The sequence below is a fragment of the Vidua chalybeata genome, chromosome 2 (genome assembly GCF_026979565.1).
Source record: "Vidua chalybeata isolate OUT-0048 chromosome 2, bVidCha1 merged haplotype, whole genome shotgun sequence".
Classification (NCBI taxonomy): domain Eukaryota; kingdom Metazoa; phylum Chordata; class Aves; order Passeriformes; family Viduidae; genus Vidua; species Vidua chalybeata.
In genome coordinates, this window is record NC_071531.1 from 115,810,209 (window position 1) to 115,833,275 (window position 23,067).

General features: G+C 52.5%; 1 protein-coding gene across 12 annotated transcripts in view; it reads left to right on the top strand.

The window, feature by feature from the left end:
• TIAM1 (TIAM Rac1 associated GEF 1) overlaps positions 1–23,067 on the top strand; it is a 156,513-nt gene that overhangs the window by 79,479 nt on the left and 53,967 nt on the right. For 6 of the 12 annotated variants that reach the window (XM_053934447.1, XM_053934443.1, XM_053934449.1 and 3 more), the window contains 3 exons: positions 5,441–6,423; positions 17,827–18,274; positions 20,116–20,288. In XM_053934447.1, coding sequence (XP_053790422.1) covers positions 5,452–6,423; positions 17,827–18,274; positions 20,116–20,288 — 1,593 coding nt within the window. In that variant the 5' untranslated portion in view covers positions 5,441–5,451. Of the gene's footprint in view, positions 1–281; positions 462–2,540; positions 2,646–5,440; positions 6,424–17,826; positions 18,275–20,115; positions 20,289–23,067 lie in introns of all 12 variants that reach the window. The other 6 variants (XM_053934439.1, XM_053934442.1, XM_053934441.1 and 3 more) reach the window with 2 other exon arrangements.

Genomic DNA, 23,067 nt, shown 5'->3' on the forward strand with positions numbered 1-23,067 from the left:
GACTGGCCTCAGCGAGGGGATGTTAAAGTCTGGGGGGATTTTTGTTGGGAAGAGGAACTCTCCATGTCCTGTGGTTGGGGCTGGCGGTGCTTGACTGGGTTTTTCATTTATTCTGCCACCATCAGCTTTCAGCATGCGAATCTGAGCACAGCATTCCGTGCTGTGCTGCCCACTGCTCCTTAGGTAAGTGCTGATGACAGGCCCCGGCAGAAGATGCTCCTGTACAGCCCTCCCTGCTAACCCTGCTTTGTCTGATTTGTTTTTCTCCCCTTTCTCCCCAGGTTTTTGGCATGTAGTCATAGACTCTGACGCGGGAGTAATGGAGTCGCTGAGTGGCAGGTGCTGACAGCTTCTGCAGTCCCCAGTAACTGCTCATTTTGGGGTCATTTGCAATTGTGTGCCTCTAAATGCCACAGCTCTCTGGGGGAAGGTTGCGCTGGATACCGGGACTGCCTCGGAAGGTACACGTGCGTCCCTCGTGTTTCTGCAGGGCTTTGCTGTGCTCTGGGGTGCTGGGGAGGGCGAGGGCCACGAGCTGCATGTGCTGGCTACCCGGGCTTGGCAGCACAGGGGTGACATCCCTTCCTCCCTCCCTCCTCCTCTTACTCCAGTTGCCTGCAGGGTCTTTCTGGAGTCCATCCCTGCTTTAACACATGTGAGAGCGGCTCACAAAAAAAGAAGTGGCTGGTTAAGAGGTTCTGATGTGAAAACAATGAAATACGCCGCTGGAGTTTCTGAGAAACTCAAAGGCTTTCTGTGGGATTTCAGCCTCTCTATTGCCCTTTCGAAAAAGCACATTTTAATTACAATAAAATGTGTGTGTTCACACTTGGTTATTAGTCTTGTACATTTTTTCTATGTGGTTCTGGTGAGTTCAGTGAAAATCTTTGTTGTTGGCTGGCAGATTTTAGCAGAAGTTTATTTCTGTAGGCTCACTGCCCGCTGTGGATTTGATCATTGTTCTGGTTCTCACAGCCTTCGAGCTACGCTCCAGGAGAAAAATACAGATTTGTCACCAGGGCCTCCCACTAGAATCTAATTTTAAATTGGCAATCTGTTGTCTTGTGAGGTGCTTCAAATTTGGTTGGAAATTTAGTATTTTTCAGATAATGCTTCTGGAACCTGGTGGTCCAGCCTTTTGCAGGTTCAAGAGTTACTAACATAGGTTTAATTGAAATGAGTATTCTGGTTTTGTAATTATTTTAAGAAATAATTTAATATCGGGGTAGGGGAAGTGGAAGGAAAATTACTGGTTTTAAAGGAAATTATGTTCTCTGAGTGGGCCATCATCAGTGGTCATCTAGAATGTGATATAATTTATGTGTAACCGTTTCATGTAAGAGTCATCCAGCAAAACCTCAGCAGTTCAGCTGGAGGTCAGTCTGCTTTTCCCACATACCCAGTGTAGGGAACACTGTTTTTCCTGCAAAATTCATCTTCTCCCTGCTGGCAGCCTAGTCTTGATGGCAGTCTGAAGTCTGAGCTTTCAAAAAGCTTATCTCAACCCCCTGTCCTGTCTCTTGATGTGCAAGCTGCCTTAAAGGTGACTTTCTTGAAGTCACCGCATTTCTGACATTTTCCCTGTGCTGAGCCAGGAAGGAGCAGGTTTTCTGGGAGAGAGAGCCCTTTCCCAGCACGGATGGTCAGGCCACCTCTTTGGGGCTGTGGAGGCAGAAGTTGCCACCCCTCATTTGCCCGGCTTGGGCTGCAGATACGAATCTGGATCTTCGGCGAGCGCCTGAGTCAGGGCGCTGGTGCCTCCTCCAGGAGACGTGCCTGTCTCCCCGCTTTGCTTTTCGAGCCTCTCCCTCCCAGAGAGAGAGAGATTTCGTCAGAGGCCCTCTGTTCCCACAAAAAGTTTGGGTTCTGATGAATCAACATTTTCTGCTGAAAAAGGTCCAGCCAGTTGTGCTCGTGCTGATCTCTGCGAGGCTCGGGGTAGTTCACAGCAGATTCCTGACACCGCCACAGACCTGCCTAAAGCATGGAGATGTGTCACACTTGATCTGTGTCATATCCTGGTGGTACCTTGATGGGTCTTTAATGGTGGCCTTTGGGTTTGGCAGCCGAGCTAACAAGGGGAGCCTTTGTCCTACCAGCACTTGCGTGCAGCTCCCATTAACATTACTCATTTTCCTAATTTGATACAGATTTTTTTCATCGAGTGTGCTAAATGCAGTTAAGCCACAGACAGGCAGCATCTGGCAGTCGTAGCTGAGCAGTTTGAGACGCTGTTGCCCCAGGGTGTCTGCTGTGGCCCGTGGGAGGGGGAGGCTGGGGCTCCCTTCCCCTGCCCAGCTCCTGCCATGTCTATAGCAGTGCCAATTCCCCTCTCAGGGCTGCCTTTCCACATCTGCCTGAGCTCACCTCTCAGCTCCCTGCTGCCAAAAAACGAGGAGGTGTCACTCTCCAGACGCGTTGTCCCCTCCTGTCCCCGGACAGGCACCCTTGTGCTGCCTCTGGCACGTGCCAGGCCAACTCGCTAGCTCAGCAAAACCAAACTAAGCTTTTCTTTTTGTTGTCTTTTCTTTTCCCCCCAGATTTATTTTCCGCTGTTTTAGTGGACTCTGCCGCACGAGCACTTGATTTGGTTCAGGGTAACTGGTGGAAATGCTCAGCCAGCGAGGCAGAAATGGGGTGAGAAGGTAGGATTGGGGGGTCCCTTTCAGAGGAACCCCCTCAGCTTGACCTGGTGGGGTCAACTGTCCCCCCAAGCTGCGTCCTGCATCTCCCAGGGGAGATGGGCTCTGCCAGGGGATGGTGACAAACTTGGGGGATGGCACTGTCTTGCATGGCTGCAGCTGGACCAGCTGCACTGCCTGCAGCCCTCTTGCACCCACTGGGCAGTGTTCCTGCAGCCTTGCAGCTGGGAATTCAGTGGGATTAGGCAGGGCCTTTCCAGGGTGCAGGGGTGAGGTGTGGGCTCACTGACAGCCGCTTGTGGATTTGCAAACTCCTCACCCAAAGTGCCAATCCACGCAATTAAAAAAGGTCAGCTCTTTACTTTGAAGTCTGACACTTCTTGCCAGTCTCTAGCAGACACTTCATTGTGTGAAATCACTCCCTGAACATTCCTTCTGTGGAGAGAAGACTTCCCTCCTTCCAGGAGAGTGTTATTTCCTCAGGGGATGCAGCCCGAGCTGCTGCTCCTTTCCTCACCAAGCCCATTTGTGGTCCTGTTGCTTTTCTGGCTTGGGGAAGTCTTGCCTGGTGTGGTCAGAAGGTAAAGAACTACTGCAGCTTTCAAGAGGACTTTAAAAACTGCTCATTCTCCTTAGGGTGAGAAGGGATGGCTGGAGATGGGATGGATGGCTGGAGGTGGGGATACATGGTCCTAAGGAGGACTTTTAAAACTTTTCATTCTCCTTAGGGTGAGAAGGGGTGGCTGGAGATGAGATGGATGGCTGGAGGTGGGGATACATGGTCCTAAGGAGGAATTTTTAAAACTTTTCATTCTCCTTAGGGTGAGAAGGGGTGGCTGGAGATGGGATGGATGGCTGGAGGTGGGGATACATGGTGCAGGCTCTGCCAGGCTGTGCAGCCAGTGGAAATCCCCCCGGATGGAAGTGGGGTCAGCAGGAACCAGAGCAGGGAAAGCATTGCCCCGAGAGGGTTTCTTCTGCAGGATGGAAGCATTGAGGTCTGCTTTTAGATACCTGCAGAAGAAATGATGCAGGTTTTGTGCTTTAAAATGTTGTATAGGCAATAGCTGGCTGATTGTTTTTCAGTCTGTATCAAAGAGCTGTAGCTCTTAGGAGATAATGAACCCTTGTCTAGGGATTGATAAAGCTGTCTTTTTCTTCTTTGTTTTAAGATTTATACCTGCCCTTTATTCAGTGCTTTTATTTATCTAAACAAGTCGTGGCAGCCAAAGGGAGTTCTGCCATTCATTTCAGTAGATGTAGGGCATTTCCTGCTGTAGTTTACTTCACGTGCCATTGTATTCATGTTCAATGCAGCAATGCCCAGATATTTATGGTGTTTGTTGCTCCAGCACTGAACAGACTTTAGCCTCAGCCATGATCAGCTTTGCTGGGTAGAGGAGCAGAGGCACAGTCCTCTTGCTGTGTGGTCAGAAGTGTCAGTGCAGGGTTCAGCTGTGCCGTGCTGTCCCGTTGTTTAGTGCCATCAGTTCCTCACTTTCCATCTGTTTATGTAGGGCTAACTCAGTTCTGTGCAGCAGCAACTGTGTGTACACAGATAGTGAGGGAAAATACGTGGTTGCATTTGTTCTGCCAGCATCTGGTTCAGTGCCCACCGGCGTCCTGGCAAAGGAGAGAAAATCGCCCCAAGAAATTAAAAACTCCAGATTATTTTACTGTCAGGGCAGCTTTTTTATTTTCAACCAAAACTGATGGAAAGGCCTCCAAACAAAGAAGTTTTGTCCTGGAATTTCTTTCCAAGACTGATGGAATATTTTTCTCTACGTAGTTGTCTCGTGTGTAATTCAGGATCTCCTGTTTAATTTTGAACTTTGGCATTTACTTTTCTTCTTCTTCTTGCTGTCAGGCCAGAGGGGAAGGACCCAGTACTACTGATAAAATATTTCTGACATTTGTTGAGTGAGATCGCAGACCTCAAAGTGTTTTCCAAGGTTGAATCAGATCATCACTCCCACCTCCTGGATGGGAAACCTGTTCCACAGCGGGATGTGCACAGCTGAATAATGCAGGAGGCTGGGGCTGGGGACACCAGCCCCGTCCCTGCGTTCCAGCTCAGATCAAAGAGCTCAGATCTGCTTATCTGCTTCAGAGGGAGTGGGAAGGAGAGGTTATTTTTGTGTAGTCTGAGTCACTCATGCTAATTTATTTTTCATAATATGGCTTTCTTGTGGGGGACTCTCCGTACCTGCTTAACGTTGCACAGGTTTTTTTGTTCCAGAAATCAAACCTGTCATTAGCTCGCTGCCAAACGGGTGGATTTGTACTTTGCTGTTTGGTGCTTCACTTTGCAGTTCCTAGCCAAAAAAAAAGGTGGAATCTCAGCTAAAGGTGTACATCCCTCTACTTTACAGTATCTGTTCCCTGCAGATAAACGAGAGCTGTTGATTTTTTGAGTTTGTTGGCTGGAATGACGACGCTGATGCTGAGGGTCAGGTGAATGTGCACAGAGCTGGGATGGCACTGTGGTTCTAAACTGGTTCCAGTTCACACTGAGCTCCAGGGTTCAGTCCTTCACTCTTCTGCACTCTTGGTTTGCACCAGCAGAGCCGTCTGGCTGTTTGCCGCATTCTGATTTAGCTGTATTTCGAGGTTTGCCGCTGGCTCCCGTAATTAATTAATCCGTGGGATTATTGCTGCAGTTAGGGCAGTCCCTGCCAGAATCCGCGGTGTAGGTTTTGGGACGGGCTCGGTAGTTAAGGAAATAAAAAAGCAGCTGTTGGCGCGTCGGGGCGTCCGCGTGCCTCCTCCCCTAACGGTGCCCGCTGTGTCCCTCGCAGACCGTGACGCCATGGGCAACGCGGAGAGCCAGAGCGTGGAGCACGCCTTCTACGGGGACAAGCAGCCGGGGCTGGGCCGCAAGCACACGTCGCGCTCGCTGCGCCTCTCCGGCAAGGCCTCGCGCCGCACGCGCCACGCCTCCTCGGGCAAGGTCATCCACCGCAACTCCGAGGTGAGCACGCGCTCCAGCAGCACCCCCAGCATCCCGCAGTCGCTGGCCGAGAACGGCCTGGAGCCCTTCGCCCCCGAGGCCAACCTGGAGGACTTCGGCAGCGCCATGTGGGTGGAGCGCGTGGACATGGGGCTGCGGCCCGTGTCCTACCACACGGACTCGTCGGTGACGCCCAGCGTGGACAGCAGCACGGTGCTGACGGCCGCCTCCGTGCGCAGCGTGCCCGGCTCGGAGGAGAGCCGGCTCTACGGGGACGAGCCGCCCTTCCTGGCCGAGGGCGACGGGCGGGCGCTGCGCTACGCGGCCAACGGCGCCGCCTTCGCGGACGCGGCCGGCTTCAAGAAGAAGCGCTCCAAGTCGGCCGACATCTGGCGCGAGGACAGCCTGGAGTTCTCGCTGTCCGACCTCAGCCAGGAGCACCTGACCAGCAACGAGGAGATCCTGGGCCTGGCCGAGGAGAAGGACGCCGAGGCCGCGCGGGGCCCGGAGGCGGGCGGCAGCCCCCAGCCCCTGGTTGCCTGCCAGCGGGCCAACTCCATGAGTGACTTGTATTCCCCCAAAACCCCCAGCGCCGCCGTCAACGGGGGCCCCCGAAACGCCTTCGGAGGGTACTGCCGGAGCCTGGTGTCCGACATCCCCGAGCTCGGGAGCCATAAGATGGCTTCGGTGACCGCCGAGGACGCGCCTTCCTCCTACAGCAACTACAACACGCTCCCCTGCAGGAAGTCCCACTGCCTCTCCGAAGGGGCCTCCAACCCCCAGATGAGCCATAGCAGCAGCATGCAAGGCAGAAGGGCGAAAACCACCCAGGTAAGGCAGTTTTCTTCTGTGGTTTGGCATTTGCTGGGCTGGGTTTGTAGAGGAAGGTTTTCCCGGTTCTCTCAGGCTGTGTTTTCCTTCAGCACCCCCTTTCCGAGCAGAGAGCTGTTCCCAGGAGAGAGCTGAACTAGCCAGTCTCCAGAGCTGGCTCAGTTCCATCACTGTACTGTCCCTTCTTTATCTGCAGCTCTCCTTGGACCTTTTGCACTCTTCGCTGCCTCTGAGAAGGGGAAATCTGCATTTGCCAGCAGAAGATTGCCCTGCGTGTTCTGCAGTGCTGACGGGTCCTTTTTTTCCAGGGTAGCTGCCAAAACTGATCACTCCTCTGCAGAGCCGTGTCTCCCCTTCTGCCCTCCCAGCCTTGTCGCCCTCCCCTGCCTGCACTCGTGGCTGGAGGCAAAAAAAAACCCTGCCAGTGCTTCCCCTCCGTGCTAAACGCTCACTGGGCTGAAATTTCACTTTTCTAATTAGCTGGTGTTAGTGTCTGTGCAAAACATCTCCCCAAAACAGCACTGGCACTGCCAGGCCTGCTGTAGACTGAGAGATGATGGGGCATGGAGTTGTAAGGAGAAGATTCTGCTTCTCTGAGCCAGGGACAGCACAGAGTCAAGAGAAGCTTTGCTGTCAGGTGCCCCTCCTGCACTGCAGACACCAGCCCTGTGATCCTGGGGCTTTCCTTCATGGTGCCCTGCTTTTCCCTGTCCTGCCTGATGGAGTTCCTGCCTCAGGCTGCAGGCAATGCTTCTTGGCAGTTCAGAGGCAGATGACTTGGAGAGAGGGGCAGAAAGGAGTTCCAAACCCTGCCCAAACTGGTGGGAGCTGCTGGGATGGGGCTGCTCAGGGACTCCCTGGCCGTGCTTGATCTGTAGAGATGGGCTGCTGCTAAATATAAAACTGACATGCTGAAACAGGCGCTGCAGCATCCCACAACAGCAGCTTTGTTCTTCAAAATCAGCTCTTTGCTCTCAGAGGTGGAAAGCCTTTGGTGTGCCAGTGCAGGATAAAAACCTAGAGAACAAGAAGAAGAAGAAGAAGAAAAAAAAAAAAGATGGTTTTTGGCAGCCTTGGCCCTAACAGCTTTCCTGAAGATTGTTGGGTGCAACTGCTGCCTGCAGCCTGCTTTCGAGGGTATTTAAGGAAAAAGAGAATAGAGTCGGTGATGAACAGCCAAGCATTTGATTTTCTTCTTGGTGCCTATGCTGGCATTCAGAAGATTCCTCTGAGGCATGTAGTGAAAGTCTGGAATTTAAGTAGTATTTTGTGAGGCCTCAGCCATACCCAGGGAAATTATTTCGTGGGGCTGGTTTCTCTAGATGGATCTCCCGAGACAGGAGATGATGGCTGTAAGGAGTCTTAGCAGTGATTATTACCATGGATAAATTCAACAAAATTAAAGCTTTGCAAAGGTCAAAACTCCTCCTTCCAAGTCTTTAATCCCAGCAGCATCCTGTAAGTATAAGATAGTTGTCAGAAATGAAGTCGTGTCAGCCCCAGCCTAGCCTGAGCAAGCTTAGGGAAATGACTGCCATTATGTGTTTGAAGAGGCAGAAATGAAGGGAAAGGAGTTCTTGGTGAGCCTGATGAGGTGGCTTTGGATGGGGTGAGGGGAGGGAAGTGACCAATCTGTGTCTGCACCAGGTCCCCAGTCAGCAGCATCTCACACTTTGCTCCTCTTTCCTTGACACTGCTGGTGTGGAGTGTGCTGGGAGCTGAGGTGTGGCACTGCCCTGCTCTTCCTGTGCTCCTTGGCACTGTGCTGGCCTGTGCCAGCTGGCACTGGGCACCTTTTGGGCAGTTTTGTTTCCCTCTGCCCTCCCAGTTTTTCAGCACTTTTTACCTTTACACCCTCGATGACCCCGTTGCCCTGGAGCCTGCCATGCGTGCCCTGGTGCTGGAAAACACTTCCAGCTATAAATGTGTGTTTTGACCAGCCTTTTAAACTGTTGCCCCCATCCCAATCCCACACAATAATTGTCACATCTTAGGGCCACGAGGCCACCACACAGAGGTGACCCAGGGCCAAGTGTCATGGGGTGTTGGACACAGTTTTCCCTCTTGGCCTGCGGGCCAGTGAGGTGTCACTGCTCCATGGATGCCCCAAGGGATTCTCCTAGCCAGGAGTGAAGTTTCTGCCCACATCCCTGTTGTCAGTCCTCACAAGACTTTGGGGTTGTGTTTGCCAGTGGTTTGGGGTTTTTTTTCCACTTTTTGGAAAGCTGTAGCTGGGATATCTGCCTGTTTCTTTAGTCTCAGCTGCCCAGGTGCTAGAAGAGCTGGAAGAGCCTGATGATCACTGGTGGGTGACTCCTGACTAGTTTAGTTCCTAAAGAGGTCACTGCCAGAAGGGTGAGTCTGAGACCACAGCCATGGCCTTGTGCCCTGGTGCTTGGTTCCCATATCCAGCCATCCTTCCATTGCACACTCAGCTGCACTCATGAACACCATCATGGTTTCTGTAAGTTAAATTTCCTGCACTTTATCACTAGCTGTGCTTTCTGAGCTGTGCTGACCCAGTGCTCCTGGAAGAACGCATCCCAGAAAGAAGGTGCTGGAATTATGGCTGCACATGTTTTGTTCTAATGCCTTATCCATGGGTTCTTTGCAAGTACGTGGTTTACATTAAAAGGAAAACCACCAACACACCAAGAACAGGGAAGAAACTCTCTCACTGTCCAAATTTAAACCTTAAATAGAACGGTGGGAGTCACTCTGCACTAATTGAAGGGAGCTTTTTCCCATGGAGAGACAATTCTGTTCAATATGCACAAGTGATTAGTGCTCCCGGGGTGGCTCTGGGGCACCCACGCAGCAGTTCTGCTCTTCCCAGCCTTGTGCCATTAAGGGCTCAGCTCTGCCGAGCGAGGCTTCCCAGAGAGCTCTGCTGGGATCGTGTTTGGCTTTTGGAGCTGATGTGGTGTAGGTGGAAAGGGCTTAATTGGCTGCCATTTGCACCCAATTTTCCTGGAAGGGAGAAAGCACCGCTTGGATACAGCTTGTTCTGACTGTGGGTTGTGAGATCCCCAGGATCCTGCAGCCTGTTCTGTGGGATCCAGGTTTTGTTTAGCAGCCCTGTTGTGTCCTGTGGCAGCTAAACATCTGCCTGCAGGAGACTCCCTCCTCCTCCTCCTCCTTCTCCTGGTAGACATTCAGGGACAAATATACCCCATGCTCTCCTGCTGTTATGAGCCCTAATTGACATTTCAAGGAGGGAATTTGCCAGAGAAGCTGTGGCTGTCTCATCCCTGCGAGTGTCCAAGGCCAGGCTGGACACTGGGGCTTGGAGCAGCCTGGGACAGTGGAAGGTGTCCCTGCACATGGCAGGGGGTAGAATGAGATGGGATTTAAGGCCCCTCCCAACCCAGCCCTTCTGTGGTTTTGTGGATTAAGGGATGAAAACCTTGAGGTGTGGTTTTGTGCCCCTTCCAAGCCACCTCCTTATTGCATATTCCTTGTGAAGCTGAGTGGGGGGGAAGGAACAAACTTCCTGCCTGACTCACTTGGAAGCTGTGCTGGCTTCAGCGCCAGCCCCAGGCCATGTCCTTGGCGTGTTAAATCCCCTTTTGTCCAATTTTCAAATTTATTACTATTTTTAGGCCTCTCTAGGTAGCCTGCAGGAATTTGGGATCTCAAACCTAAAAAAAAAAAAGTCCTACATAAAATTTTTGCAGAATATGCAGGAGATGAAACCAAAGGGGTTTGTGGGAATTAGATCAGGATGTACAGAGAAACCAGTCTAAAATGAGACAATCTTTCCAGTTGATATTATTTTTTTACTATCTCAGGGAATTTTGTAACTGGTTACAGTGTTCTGTTATGTTCTGTAGGATGGCTAAACTCCAGAGAGCTGACACTTGCTTTTAAGTTGTGTAAAACTTTTCCACAAAATCGTTTTGTGGCTTAGAGGATATAACCCCAAAATGGAAGAGGACTACACTGGGTCAGTCCCATGGAAGCACTATCCAGCCCAGTGCCTTGTTCCCCAAATACCAACTGCTCAGGAAAAGAAAGGGAGAGAGTGTGGGGTGAATTTTCCCTCAGGGCACTTTCCCCAAAGCCAGCAGGTTAGAGATTGGAGCCTTCTGGTGTGAGGAATGCATCCAAGGCTCTGGGGTTGACCTGTCCCCCATGGATTCTCTTCTCTGAAATAATTTTCTGCTTCTGGCTTCCACTGCATCCTGTTCACTCTCTGCAGAGCACTTGTGGCCTTCCAGCCTGCTCTTCCAGCCCTCCTCAGCCATGGCTTTTCCAGGCAGAGCATCTTCAGCAGCTGGAGCTCTGCTCCCCTAAAGGAATGCTGCCTGTAGTCTGGAAAACGTGGCTATTTCCAACCCAGGTGTGATTGCTAACCAGAATGGAATCAAGGAAGGAAATAAAGACAGAGTTGCCAACGTTCAGTGATAATTCCTGGCACACAGGTCAGTGAGTAGCCAAAACAGGCTGCAGTACTTGGCAGCTGCACTGTGGGGCTCACCGATTCCAGCCCCTGTTCTCCCAGTCCCTTTCAGACAGAGGTTGTTCCCGAGGTCTCAGATGCAGCCCGAGCCACGTTCCCAACCCCCAAAAGCTGGGAATGGGACTCTTTGGCTCGGCTGGATCCCACTGAGGAGCAGTGGTCAGCTGGTCACCCTGCTGAGCCTCCAGGCAAACCACCCTGAAAAACCAAATATCTCTGCCTTCAGCCCCCGGCCACAGGGCGAGGAAGGGCTGGGAACAGGCTGGGGCAAACAGAAACCCCTCGTTTTTGGGGCAGCCCAGGCTTGCACCAGGGCAAACTGCTCAGGAGTCCACATCTTGGCTCCTGGTGTGGCAGCTCAGGATGAGCAGACCCCTTGAATGTCTGGAGCAAAGGAGCTGTTTATGGCCTGGCTGACTGGAAGTGGATTCGGTGAGGAAGCCTGGAACAGAGAGCTCCAGAGCCAGACTCAGAGGTCTTTTCCTGCCCTGTCACCCAGATGGAGGAGATTAGATCAGGTATTTCCTAGTCGGGATAGTTTAAAGCAAAGAGTCACTCCCTTCAGAGCACACAGCTCTGCCCCAGTGTTGTCAGGGAAAGGAGCATGTGAAAATTGCTGTTTTGGTCTTCACTGGCAAATATTTTGATACTCTTTCAAAGACCTTAATTTGTTTTTCTTCCTTCGCTCTCGGCCGGAGGCCAAGGGAAATCAAATCACCAGCCCTGATATTTGATCTAGCTCCACTCAGGCATGCTTTTTTAAACAGTAGGACTTTGTCATTTATACATCTGAAGTGTATATAACAACATTGGCAATAGTTGTATTCTCTGGGAAGCTCTACACACTGCGTGGTTTTGGTTCCAAGTATTTTGCACTCAAAAATCACAGACAGGTTGCCCCAGCTGCTTGTTTGCTGGGCTGTGCTCACTTACACAGATGCAATTTGCAGGAGTGCTCCTTTCCAGTGAAGTGCTCCCTTGAAATGTTCCTTTTCAGGGAGCTCCAGTGTGATGCTGTGCCTGGTTATCATCCCTGATGACAGGCATTTCCCTGCTTCCTTCAGCTGGGTGCTCGTTCAGGTGAGCTCCTCCCAGATGATGTGTTTGGGTTTCAAGCTGCTGTTCTAGCAGCTGTCCCCCATTTCTATCCCCTCTATCGCATTTCTCAGGAAGAATTGCCTCTTCTTGGCTTCAGCAAACAAAAAGTAACCCAACCCTGTGTGTTAATTTAACGGGGAGGATTTTGATGGCACGTTGCCCTTGGTTTAACTCGAGCACAGTTCGACTGCTTTTATTAGTTCATGGTTAACTCAGCTCCTCTAGAAACTTCTTCAGCTGGGTGGTCCTGGGATGAAAGCAGGGTAAATTTGGGGGTTCCTCAGTGTATCCTTTGGGAACAGAAGCATTGGGAAGCAGTGTATCCTTTGGGAACGCTGCAGCACCCGAGAACTGAGGGGATGGAAAGTGGGAGCTCACCTCGGATCTGTGCAGGTGTCAGGAGCTGCAGGCAAGGACCACCCTGCAAGAGGGGATTAGGGCTGGATTCTCCTTCATGGAATTATGGATTTAGCACCCCTCAAAAGCCAGGGAGGAGCTGGTGGGGACGATTTAATTTTCCACATTGTATGTCTGACAGCTGCAGGACTGTACTCTCCTGACTGCTGCAGGAGTCCCTGTGTGTCCATGATTTGCCTTTGGGGCACCCGAGGTAAGAAAGGCAGGTTCTTTGGGGGGGAAGCACAGGGATGATCTTTCTGCAAGGGCCCACATATTGGCTGGAAAACATCGGGGAATCAGTGAACCAAAACTGCTGCCAAGCCTCCTGCCTAGAGCTGAGGTGACAGCTTAGCCCTGAGAATTTCCCAGGGATTATTGCCCAGACACCTGTGACTGTGATTCATCCTTTCATCATAAGGCTGGAGTTTATTGCCAGGAGAAGTATCTGAGGGTCTGGGATAGTCTCTCTTTGTCAGGGGAAAATTTGATTTCAGAGAACCATAACCTAAATCTGCTTGCTTATTAAACTACCCTGAGCAGCTTTTAACGGCGCATGGAAGGGTTTGTTTATTTTGTTTTTTCTAAATTTAATTTTTTAAAATTTTTGACTCTTCCAGGCACCTCAAGAGCTGCTGCCCCAGTGCAGCGAGTGCACAGAAGTAGGAATCAAACCATTTCTCCCACTCAGGTTTCACTTGCAGTTTTTGATTTATCTTTGCTTCTCAACGTGACTGTGGAGAAAGGATTCAATTTGGATTTGCAGCAAAACCATACCTTGACTGGCAAGTGATGGCAGAGTCAGTACTGAAAAGACAGGAAAAACACTTATCAGGCCAATCTTTTTCCACGTAGGAGCTTCAAAGGGACACCAGTCAGATAAAAGCATGCAAACCATCAGGCTGCCCATTTGAAATGGATTCTGTGGTGCTTGTCTCAGGAGCAGCCAGACTGGTTGTGTGCAATCACTCTTGCTGAGTGTGAGCATCTGATTGTTCTCTTGCTCAACAGGACAGGGAACAAAGGATATGCATTGGCTTGGAGGGAGCCCCTTCCAAGGAAAACCCCCACTCAGCTGTACTTTTATTTTAATGGTTCATTTAGAAAGGGGTTTTAACCATGAGGAACTGTTTGTATTTATGGAAGTAAGATTTTTAACCACGAGGAACTGTTTATATGTATGGAAGTAAGATTTTTCCTACCAAACCAGCCCCAAGTGCCCATGAATCAGTGTTGCTGGTGGGGCAGGAGAGGGTGATTCACCAAGGCCTGTCACAGTGTCTGTGGCAGGGCTGGTGGTGGGAAGTGTGGGAAGTGCAGCTCCTGCAGGCACTCAGAGTGTGCCCAGTCATGAACCAGAGTTGGGCAAGGCTTGTCCCATCCTGTGGTTTCTTCCAGCAGAGGCCAGTACCAGGTATGTTCAACATGGGGGACACTTGGAACCTGTCCCAAAGCTCCTCCCCTGATTTTTGCTAGCTGAATGTGACATTTTTCCTAAAGCAAAGGTTTTTTTTTTTCTGTTGATCTTTTAAATTTAGCTAAAATTATTTAACAGATATGGCTGCAGCAGACATGCAGAGATATGAGTGCCACGTGAGCATATGCAAATCTACAGCACCAGGTACATTAGCCTGATGGAGCTTTTGCATTACAGTTTTATTCCCCACTGCCTTGTTTTGCTTGTTTTGCCTGAAATCCAGTGTTGATGTGAAGGAAAAACCCTGTATTTCAGTGGGTAGCTAATGCTTGCAGTAGCACTTCAGCCAGTTGGTTCAGCAGTTCAGTTGCTCTGCCCTTGATGGGGCTGTGATAACTCATTCCACTTCATTGCACTGGGATGCTCCTAGGGCTGCCCTGGCTGTGGCCTTGTTGGTGACAATGGCACCATTCAGCCCCGCTGTGGTCCTCATTCCAGGGCTGATTTTGGTGGCACTGGGCATTCCACCTCTCCCTCCTCTTTCCCTTCAGGACTGTGTGCTGAGCCTCCTCTCACAGCCCCTGGGCACCTCAGGGACATAATGGTGCTGTTCTTTCACGCCAGATCCCAGTGGAAGCTCTGCTCCCAGATCCCAGTGGAAGCTCTGCTGCTGTTTCCCACGTCTCCCCACCCCAGCACAGTCCCAGAGCCCGTTCAGTTCCCTTCCTCAGCCCCTCTCTGCACAGGGTGATCTTCAGTCGAGCCATGAAAGCCCTGTGTTCACCAACCCCTGCTATGGTTTGTTCCCGGCCTGGGGCTGTTTCCCCCTCGGCCCCAGCAGATTTCTGTGGGATCAGAGCATTAAAGCTCCGTGCTCTGTGCAGAACCCTGAGCTGAGTGTGCTCACTCAGCGCTGCGAGGCTCCCGACCCTTCGCTCCCCACGGATGGGAACGAGCTGCCGCTGCAGCAGGACTCGAAGCAGAGAGCTGTGCTATGAGTGCCCTGGACCCTGCTAACCCCGGCCCTGAACCCTGCTAACCCCAGCCCTGGACCCTGCTAACCCCAGCCCTGGACCCTGCTAACCCCAGCCCTGATCCCCTCTGAGCCAGGCTCGGGGCACACGAGGCTCCCTCCGCGCCGCGTTTCGTTCGGTAACGCGGGGCAGAGCGGTGCTGGCAGCTCTGGGCTCTGAGCTGCTCCCACCTCTGTCTGCCCAGACCCTCCTCCTGCCAAAAGGCCTGGATTTGGCTGCTCACAAGGCTTTGGTAAGGGCTGTTCAGGAGTGGGAAGGGGAGTGCAGGGAGCAGAGGGAGATTAGGAGCAGGGCTGCAGCGTTACACTGAAAACATCTTTTGAGCAGTCCAGCCTAGCACTTGCATTGTGGTAAGGATTGTAGAGCTCTTTGCAAAATGTGCTGCAGTTTAACCTTATGAGCGAGTATAACAATTATATTTACTCTGAGTTCTCCATCCTTGAGGATTTTTTATAATTTGCTTTTTTTAATAAGCTGATATGTTCATACATAAGTTGCAGAGTATAAGCCCCATTTATTGACAGGGAAACTGAGGCAGTTAAAGCAATGTCTCACCAAAGTCATCTGAAAAGGCTGTAGCCTTACAAATCCTATCTGCCTCAAGTTGGTGGTCTGTTCTAGTCTTTATTTGTCTTCTTAAATCAACTCATTTTAACTAGAGCATGAGATGTGCTTCCTAAAAGTTACATTGGCTAAGATTTTTGAGCTAACTGTGTACTTTTTGTAGAGCGTAGAATCATGGAATCACAGGATTGTTGGGGTGGAAGGGTCCTTAAAGTTCGTCTTGTTCCACCCCCTGCCATGGGCAGGGACAGCTTCCACTGTCCCAGGGTGCTCCAAGCCCCATCCAGCCTGGCCTTGGGCACTGCCAGGGATCCAGGGGGATCCTCCTCTGGGCACCCTGTGCCAGGGCCTCAGCTCCCTCAGAGGGAACAGTTCCTCCCTGATATCCCATCTAAGGCTGTCGCCTGTCAGTGTGAACTTAGGGATGAAGTAGGAAGCAGCGATTCCATGGGAATGCTGACCCCGGAGCTGGCAGGGCTTGGCTGCGGTCCCGCTCGCAGGTGTCTGTGGCTGTGCTGGCAGAGGGGCAGTGCCCTGGGCGTGTGAGCTGCGTGGAGCAGCCCTGGCACACGGGGCTCACCAGGAGGCAGTGCTGGCAGAGGAGGCTGCCCCGTCCATCCTTTCACAGCGCAAAACCTCGCTCGTGGCAGTGCTTTGTAAGCACAGCTCTCCGAGCAGCACCGCTTCCCCTGGCCGGATAACCCCTCCTTTGCAGGGGATGAGAAGGTGACTGGCTTCCCAAAAACGAGGGTGTTGGAACAGCAGGACCCAGGGGCGGCTGTGAAAGCTGCTCTGGGTGGGGACAGGGCTGTACTTCCAGGAAAGCCCGCTCAGCTCGTTCACACGTGGAGGAGCAGAGCAGTGCTGGCCTGGCCAGGCTGTCTGTCGCTGTGTGCTGCATTAAACAACCAGATGGACCAGCAGGACTGCGCTCGCTGAGCGGGGAAGGAAGTGCTTATTCTTCCAGCTGGACTCCAAGTGTCCCTCGGGAGGCAGTGTTTATAAAGAACGGGCCCATCCAGTGCAAATTAATGCCTGAAAAGTTAGTCAGCCCTTGCCCTGCCCCTGAGCTCTCCCCGTCCAGCCCTTGCTCCGCAGGAGGATGGTTTCACGCTGAGCTGATGGAGGGTTTCTTTGTTTCCACAGAGCTGCTCTTGGATACAAAGAAAACTGGTGCTTGAACCAACATCTGGAAGCTTGTTTTCTCTTAAAATAAATACTCCATTCTGCTACCTCTTCTCTTTTTTTTTTTTTTTTTCTTAACTTGTGAATCAAGAACTAGCTGCTCTTGCAGGAGAACAGGAGAAGTAGAGGTTGAAATTCCTGTTGGTTTTGGCCATATTTCTCACTTCTTTGCATCCTCTTCGCTCAAGTACCTAAAATATTTGTTTCTGTTTACCGAGTTTGGCCTTCGTTTGCCCTCTAAAATCTGCTGCAGATGCCTGTAGATACTGAGGTGGTGGTGGGCATCCCCCTGGGGGGATTAGCTTTGTTTTGAAGGCTGAGTCACAGCCTTCAAAACCCCAATTCAGTGGTGTTTTCTCCTGTCCTGCTCAAATTGGCTGTATTCTTGTCTCTTCTGATCCTTGCACTGCAAGTTCTTGGCGACCAGGAAGGGTCTGTGGGATTTGGTGGGGAATATCACATGGCCCATCATTACAGTTTGTGATGAGAACAGAAATAATCCCAACCACATTAACCTGTCAGGAGGGAAAAAAAATAAGAGCCTTTTTGGTTACATAATTTTCAAAGGTCGGCCTTGGGGTGTCTGAAATGTATCTTCAGCTGTAGGTGTGAATGCACAATATCAATGTTTTCTCCTCGAAACGCGTAGGTTGGGCGCTGCTTTTCTCGACACTGCCAGTTTTTGCTGCCATATGTTCTCCTTTTGCAAAACCTTTAGCACTGTTAACTTGGCTTAATGTAAACAGATGATGCTGCATCTTATATTCCAAATTGCCAAGGCCGTGGAGGCACCACCTGGAGCGGTGCATGTGTGACTGGTCTTTCCTAACCTGTGCTGGAAGCTCTGCCTTCACCCCACCTTTTCCTCCAGTTGTTTGTCTCCAGAAGGAAGGAATCTTGCCCTAGATGCCCCAAAGGCAAGGTATGGACCCACAGGGACTCCTGCAGCAGCTGGGAAAGTACAGCCCCGGAGCTGTGAGATGTTAAATGTTGAAAACGCAGCTGTCCCCGTGAAGCTGCAGGGAAATGCATGGGGCAGCTTCACCCTTCTCTCCGAGGTGGAGAGCTCTTCACAGCTTTGGGACAGCTGCCTGTCCACCTTTTCCTCCAGTCGTTCACCTTAGGGAGGAGAGATGATGGATTTCCATCGCAAGAAAAAATGGAGGCGCAAAAAACCGTGTTGCCCCCCAGGCACGCGGGGTCTTGGCCAAGCTCTCCCCTCATGCCTGTCTCTCTCTCCCGAGCAGGACGTCAACGCGGGCGAGGGCAGCGAGTTCACCGACAGCGGCATCGAGGGCGCAGCCACGGACACGGAGCTGCTGTCGCGGCGCTCCAACGCCACCACGGCCAGCTACTCGCCGCCCGCCGGCCGCGCCTTCATCGGCAGCGACAGCGGCAGCAGCTCGGCGGGCGACGGGCTGCGCCAGGGCGTCTACGAGAACTTCCGCCGCGAGCTGGAGATGAGCACCGCCAACAGCGAGCACCTGGAGGAGGCGGGCTCGGCCCTGAGCGACGAGCAGAGCAGCGGCACCCTCAGCTCGCCCGGGCAGTCCGACATCCTGCTGACGGCCGCGCAGGGCACCGTGCGCAAGGCCGGCGCCCTGGCCGTCAAAAACTTCCTGGTGCACAAGAAGAACAAGAAGGTGGAGTCGGCCACACGCAGGAAGTGGAAGCACTACTGGGTGTCGCTGAAAGGTACCGGGAGAGCGGGCGGGGCTGCGTCCTGTACGGTGGCCAAACCGGGGGCCTGGACTCGCCAGAGAAGCTGCTGTGAACTTCGGTTCGCGCGGAGCGTGGGGAAGTGGCCCCGCTGTTTTCCAGAGGTTTCACGCGGTGGTTGCTGATGTGCTCAGTGGTGGCACGTGGGTGGGCACCCCAAGGCACACCAGCGGGGTTCATACCTTGCTGGGAGCCCTGCTGGCACCAGCCAGGGAGGCTTCCTGGGCAGCGGGTGTTCCCTTGGAGAAGGTGTCCGTGGCTTGCTGGCAGCTGAGTGAGTAGCCATGTGCCCCTGCAGGCACACGATGGTGGGAGGCTGCTGGTGGTGACAGTGGCTGGCGTTCACATGGGCGCTCTGCCACACTCTGCCTCCCTCCTGTACCTCTCTTTCCCCAAGAGGTGCTTCATGAGTATAAATGCTCAGGGTTGCAGCACATCTGCAGGGCGGACAGGAAGCTGTGGTCGCTCATCGGGGCTGGCACGCGGCTCCGGCTGTGTCACTCACCCCGTGGTGGGCAGCCCTCGGCACCCAGCTGCCCTGCTCCCCCCCCAGCTGCCCGGGCCACAGACCCTGTTCTCTCTGGATTGTTGCAGTTCCTGCTAGGCACACGCTCATGAACTCATCTTCATGTGCTTCACCAGCAGGGAAACGGGAAGCCACAGGTTTGGGACTGGCCTCCCTCTCCTCTGCTGTGGCCGGAGCCAGCAGAGGCAGAGCCGTGTCTCCTGCTCTAGGGGGGTCACCCAGAAGGCTCAGTGTGGCCAGACCCTGCCCTCCCCACGGAGAGCTCTTCCTAGAGCACTTGTTTATTTTTAATTTGCAGCGCTGTTTTAAAGCCGACGGCAAAGTTTGGAGCCAGCCTCGGGTGGCTGCGGAGCTGGGGAAGTGGGAGAGGAGGAGGGAGGCCAGGGGCAGCCCTGATCTCCTGGGAGGGGGCAGGAAGGTCTTGCTGTGAGGAGCGGGCTAACAAAGGGCCATCTGGGAGAAGAAAGGGGAAGGATGAGCAGGGCAGTGACGCTGTTCTGAAGTGCTTTGGCTCAAGTGGAGCGTTAACTCCTTGGATTGCTGTGCCTCGATACTGGCAGTGTTTAACCGGGGGCTTTGAAGTGAACAGCTGCCATTGTTTGGCTGCAAATTGTTTTCTGGGAGGCTGGGTACCAGAGCATCCTTTTCCAGTGACACAGCAACTTTGTGCCAGCCTGTAAAGGACTGGAGATAGTGTGGGAAGGTGGCAGAGGGGGAGACCCCTTTCTGTTTGGAATCTCCCAGATTGCAGCCTTGCTCTGTACTTTGTTTTCCTTCCCCGGGAGGATTGTAAAGATTATTTTGTAACACCGAGCAGGTTGTTTGCTGTCCCCTGCTAAGTTTTTTTGTCCATCAGTCTTTCTGCAGGCACAGCTCATCCCAGCTACTTAATTCCAGTTACTGTCTGCATCCAGCAATTAAATGGCTTGATCTTTGCCTTGCAGGGGCTGTAGCAGCAGCTGCAGAGGCTGGGCCATGCCCGGGGGCCTGTCTGCTCCCAGGGCTGGCTCACAGCTGGTTGTCACCCTCAGGGGACCAGGATCTCATGCCTGCCTCTTCCCTGTGGTGGGGTGGCCGTGGACAACCCCAAATTTGTGATTTCTTATGCTGTTCCTCACCTGGCAATGTGTTTTACTGCCCATGGCTTTCTGTTTTGGCAGTCCTAGGGAGAACTAAGCTCAGGACAAAGGAAAGAGCCCGGGTTCAGGGCTCACTGACAGCTCCTGGTGTGCCTGCTTGGCATTAGCACCAGCAGAGCATTGGAACGTGTGCTGCTTGTTGTCCCCTGCAGGCTGCACGCTGTTCTTCTACGAGACGGACGGCAGGTCTGGCATCGACCACAACAGCATCCCCAAGCACGCCGTCTGGGTGGAGAACAGCATCGTGCAGGCCGTGCCCGAGCACCCCAAGAAGGACTTTGTCTTCTGCCTCAGCAACTCCCTGGGCGACGCTTTCCTCTTCCAGGTGGGGTTTGGCAAAGTTTTTTTTCTGTCTTCCCGGCAAGGGGCACATCCAGCTCTGGTTGAGATCCGTGGGAAATCCTGCTGACTGCAGCAGGTTTGGGGTTTTCCTTTGGCAGCACTAGAGGAAGGACGTGAGCTGAACACGATCAGCGTCAAATCTGCTTTTTTGATAACTGGCTGGAGCAAAGAATGAAGAAATGCTCTTGCATCACTGTGAGAACTGGTTGGGCAGCATGCTTAGAGCACACAGACCAAGCCAGTCACCACACAGGACATCCAGCTGGGCACTAAATGGGCTCTGCCACTCTCTGTAAAAGACCTGTGTCCAAGGAGGGCCTGGCAGGGAGGCTCGAGGGGCTGACAAGAGCAGGAGCAGTGGGAAGTGCAAGGGGATGTCTGGATCTGCAGGTGCTCTCCCAGAGGGGCTGCAGAATCCAGCTGCCCCTTGTTCACACACCTTGCTGCTGCCCAAGAGGAGGCTGCAAGTGCAGGGTTTGGTTCTTTCATCAGGAACTAGAAATGTCTCCATTTGCTGTGTGCATTTAAAAGAAAAATCCCATGACTTACATCAAAGACCATAGATTAGTTGAGTGTTTCACTTGAAAAGATTTCTGTCATTTGATAACCACGGCTTCCCTGAGTGATTTTTAGGTTGTCATCCCCTTTCCTATGTCAAGTTGGCACTAAGCAGGGTGTGACATTCTGTTATTTGCAATTGGCAGCACGTGCTGAAGTGAGTGCATTTCCTCCACTTTTGATTCAGTTTTCTTCACTGGAAGAATCCCTTTACTTCTCTTTCCAATGACAGTGGAGTTTCTTGTCTTCTTAAACCAGAAGCTACTCTGGGGTAGGATGTGTCCCCACATCATCAGTCCCCTGTATTCCAGAGCAAAAGAACTAAAATCACACTGTGTAGTAGGTCCTTGCAGCTGTCTTTGCAAAGGGCTGGATTCTCAAACTGCAGAAAGAAAAGCCTTTCTGATTCCTGGAGGGACTGAGTGACTGAAAACCTGTCTTTTTTCTGGACTAACTTCCCTGCCACCTCAATGGGATTTTTCCTCAGCTCCTTCTGTAGTACTGGCCTGTCCCTCTCTCCTTCATGTTTTCCCTGGGAAGGGGATGAGAATTTTGGCACCTGGAGACCTTCCTCCAGGTGAGAGGGGATCACAGAGCCACAGAGTGGCCTGAGTTGGAGGGGACCTTAAAGATCATCTTGTTCCACCCCCTGCCATGGGCAGGGACACCTTCTACTGTCCCAGGCTGCTCCAAGCCCCATCCAGCCTGGCCTCGGGCACTGCCAGGGATCCAGGGAAGCCACAGCTGCTCTGGGCACCCTGTGCCAGGGCTCCTCACCCTCCCAGGGAACAATTCCTGCCCAATCTCCCATCCATCCCCGCCCTCTGGCAGTGGCAAGCCATTCCCTGTGTCCTGTCCCTCCTTGTCCTTACAAAGAATCCCTCTCTATTTTTCTTGTGGGCTCCCAGACTCACCCCAAACCTTGTTCCCCGAGGGCCTGGTGTCATTGTGCCACAGGTAGGGTTTTGTGTAGGGAGGAAGCAAAACTGAGCCTTTTCAATCAAAACCCAGTCATTTCCATTGCCAGCAACATTCTGTGACGAGTCCCTTCTGCCGTGGAAGCAGAGGAGAGGGAGAGGATGCCCTCAGAGCAGTGGCTGCCTGTGCCAGCACAGAGCTGTAGTAGGGGCTGGCAGGGAGAGACACAGCCCTGCAGGAGGCTGTTTCTGTGCTGTGCAAGGGAAAACAGGGCTGGTGCTGATCCCACACGTCCTGGACGCCTTGTAAGGAGCCTGCCCACTGCACTGCACCCAGAGACATCCCATCCCATCCCTCCCACACGGCTCAGGCAGCTCTGGCTGTGCCCACACAAACCCTGGCACATGGCACACACGGTGCGTGCCAGCAGCTTGTGACATCACGAGGTGTTTGCAGCTTGGTGGTCCTTCCCCTCGGGAAGGACAGCAATTCCCACCCCTGCTCATCTCCAGGGGGGGTCTTCAGCTCCTAAAATGCACTCCTGACCCTTTTTTCCCCTCCCTCTCCCCAGAAAGAAAGATGAATCTAATGGTATGCAGCTAATACTTTGAAGTTGAATAAGATAACAAACGCAGTTGGGATTTTGCTGGGAATTAACAAACACACTAAGTCCATTCTAAGTCCAGGGCTGATCTCTTCTCTGCTGGCGATGAGGTTTCACCACCTCACTGTGGGCAAAGTGTCTCCCGTTGTGGCAAATAATTCCTGTGTTTCCAGCAGCCATTCCTCAGCACGGGGGGCTCCCAGTGCCCTCAGCAGTGGAGTGAGAGCTTGCTGGTGGTACTGCCTGGGCAGAGAGCCTGGCCAGTTCCAGCCACATCCTGTGTGCAGTGGCAGCTGAAGGCAAGGGAACTGGGAAGGAGGAGGTCAGTCCTGCAGTAGATCCTGTTTCTGCTTGGGGCTTACAGCCTGAGTGAGGAAAGTGGTGTCACTCTGGGACACGTGTCCTCCTTGTGCCACAAATTTTGGGGAGCATCCATGTGAAGCCCAGCTGGGCCTCTCTGGGAAGCTCTCCTGAGCTTCACCCGTGGCTGTTGGTTGTGACCTCAGCGAGGATGACCTTCCTCATCTTCTCCAGCAAACAGAGGAGTCATGCTGGGTTGTCTATTAATAGATCAGGCATCATCAGAAAGTTTAATTAGAACAAGGTGGTTTGGCACCTTGCTACTTTTCCAGCCAGGTACCAGTGTGATTATTGCAACACTCACAGAAAGTCCTCTGCAACC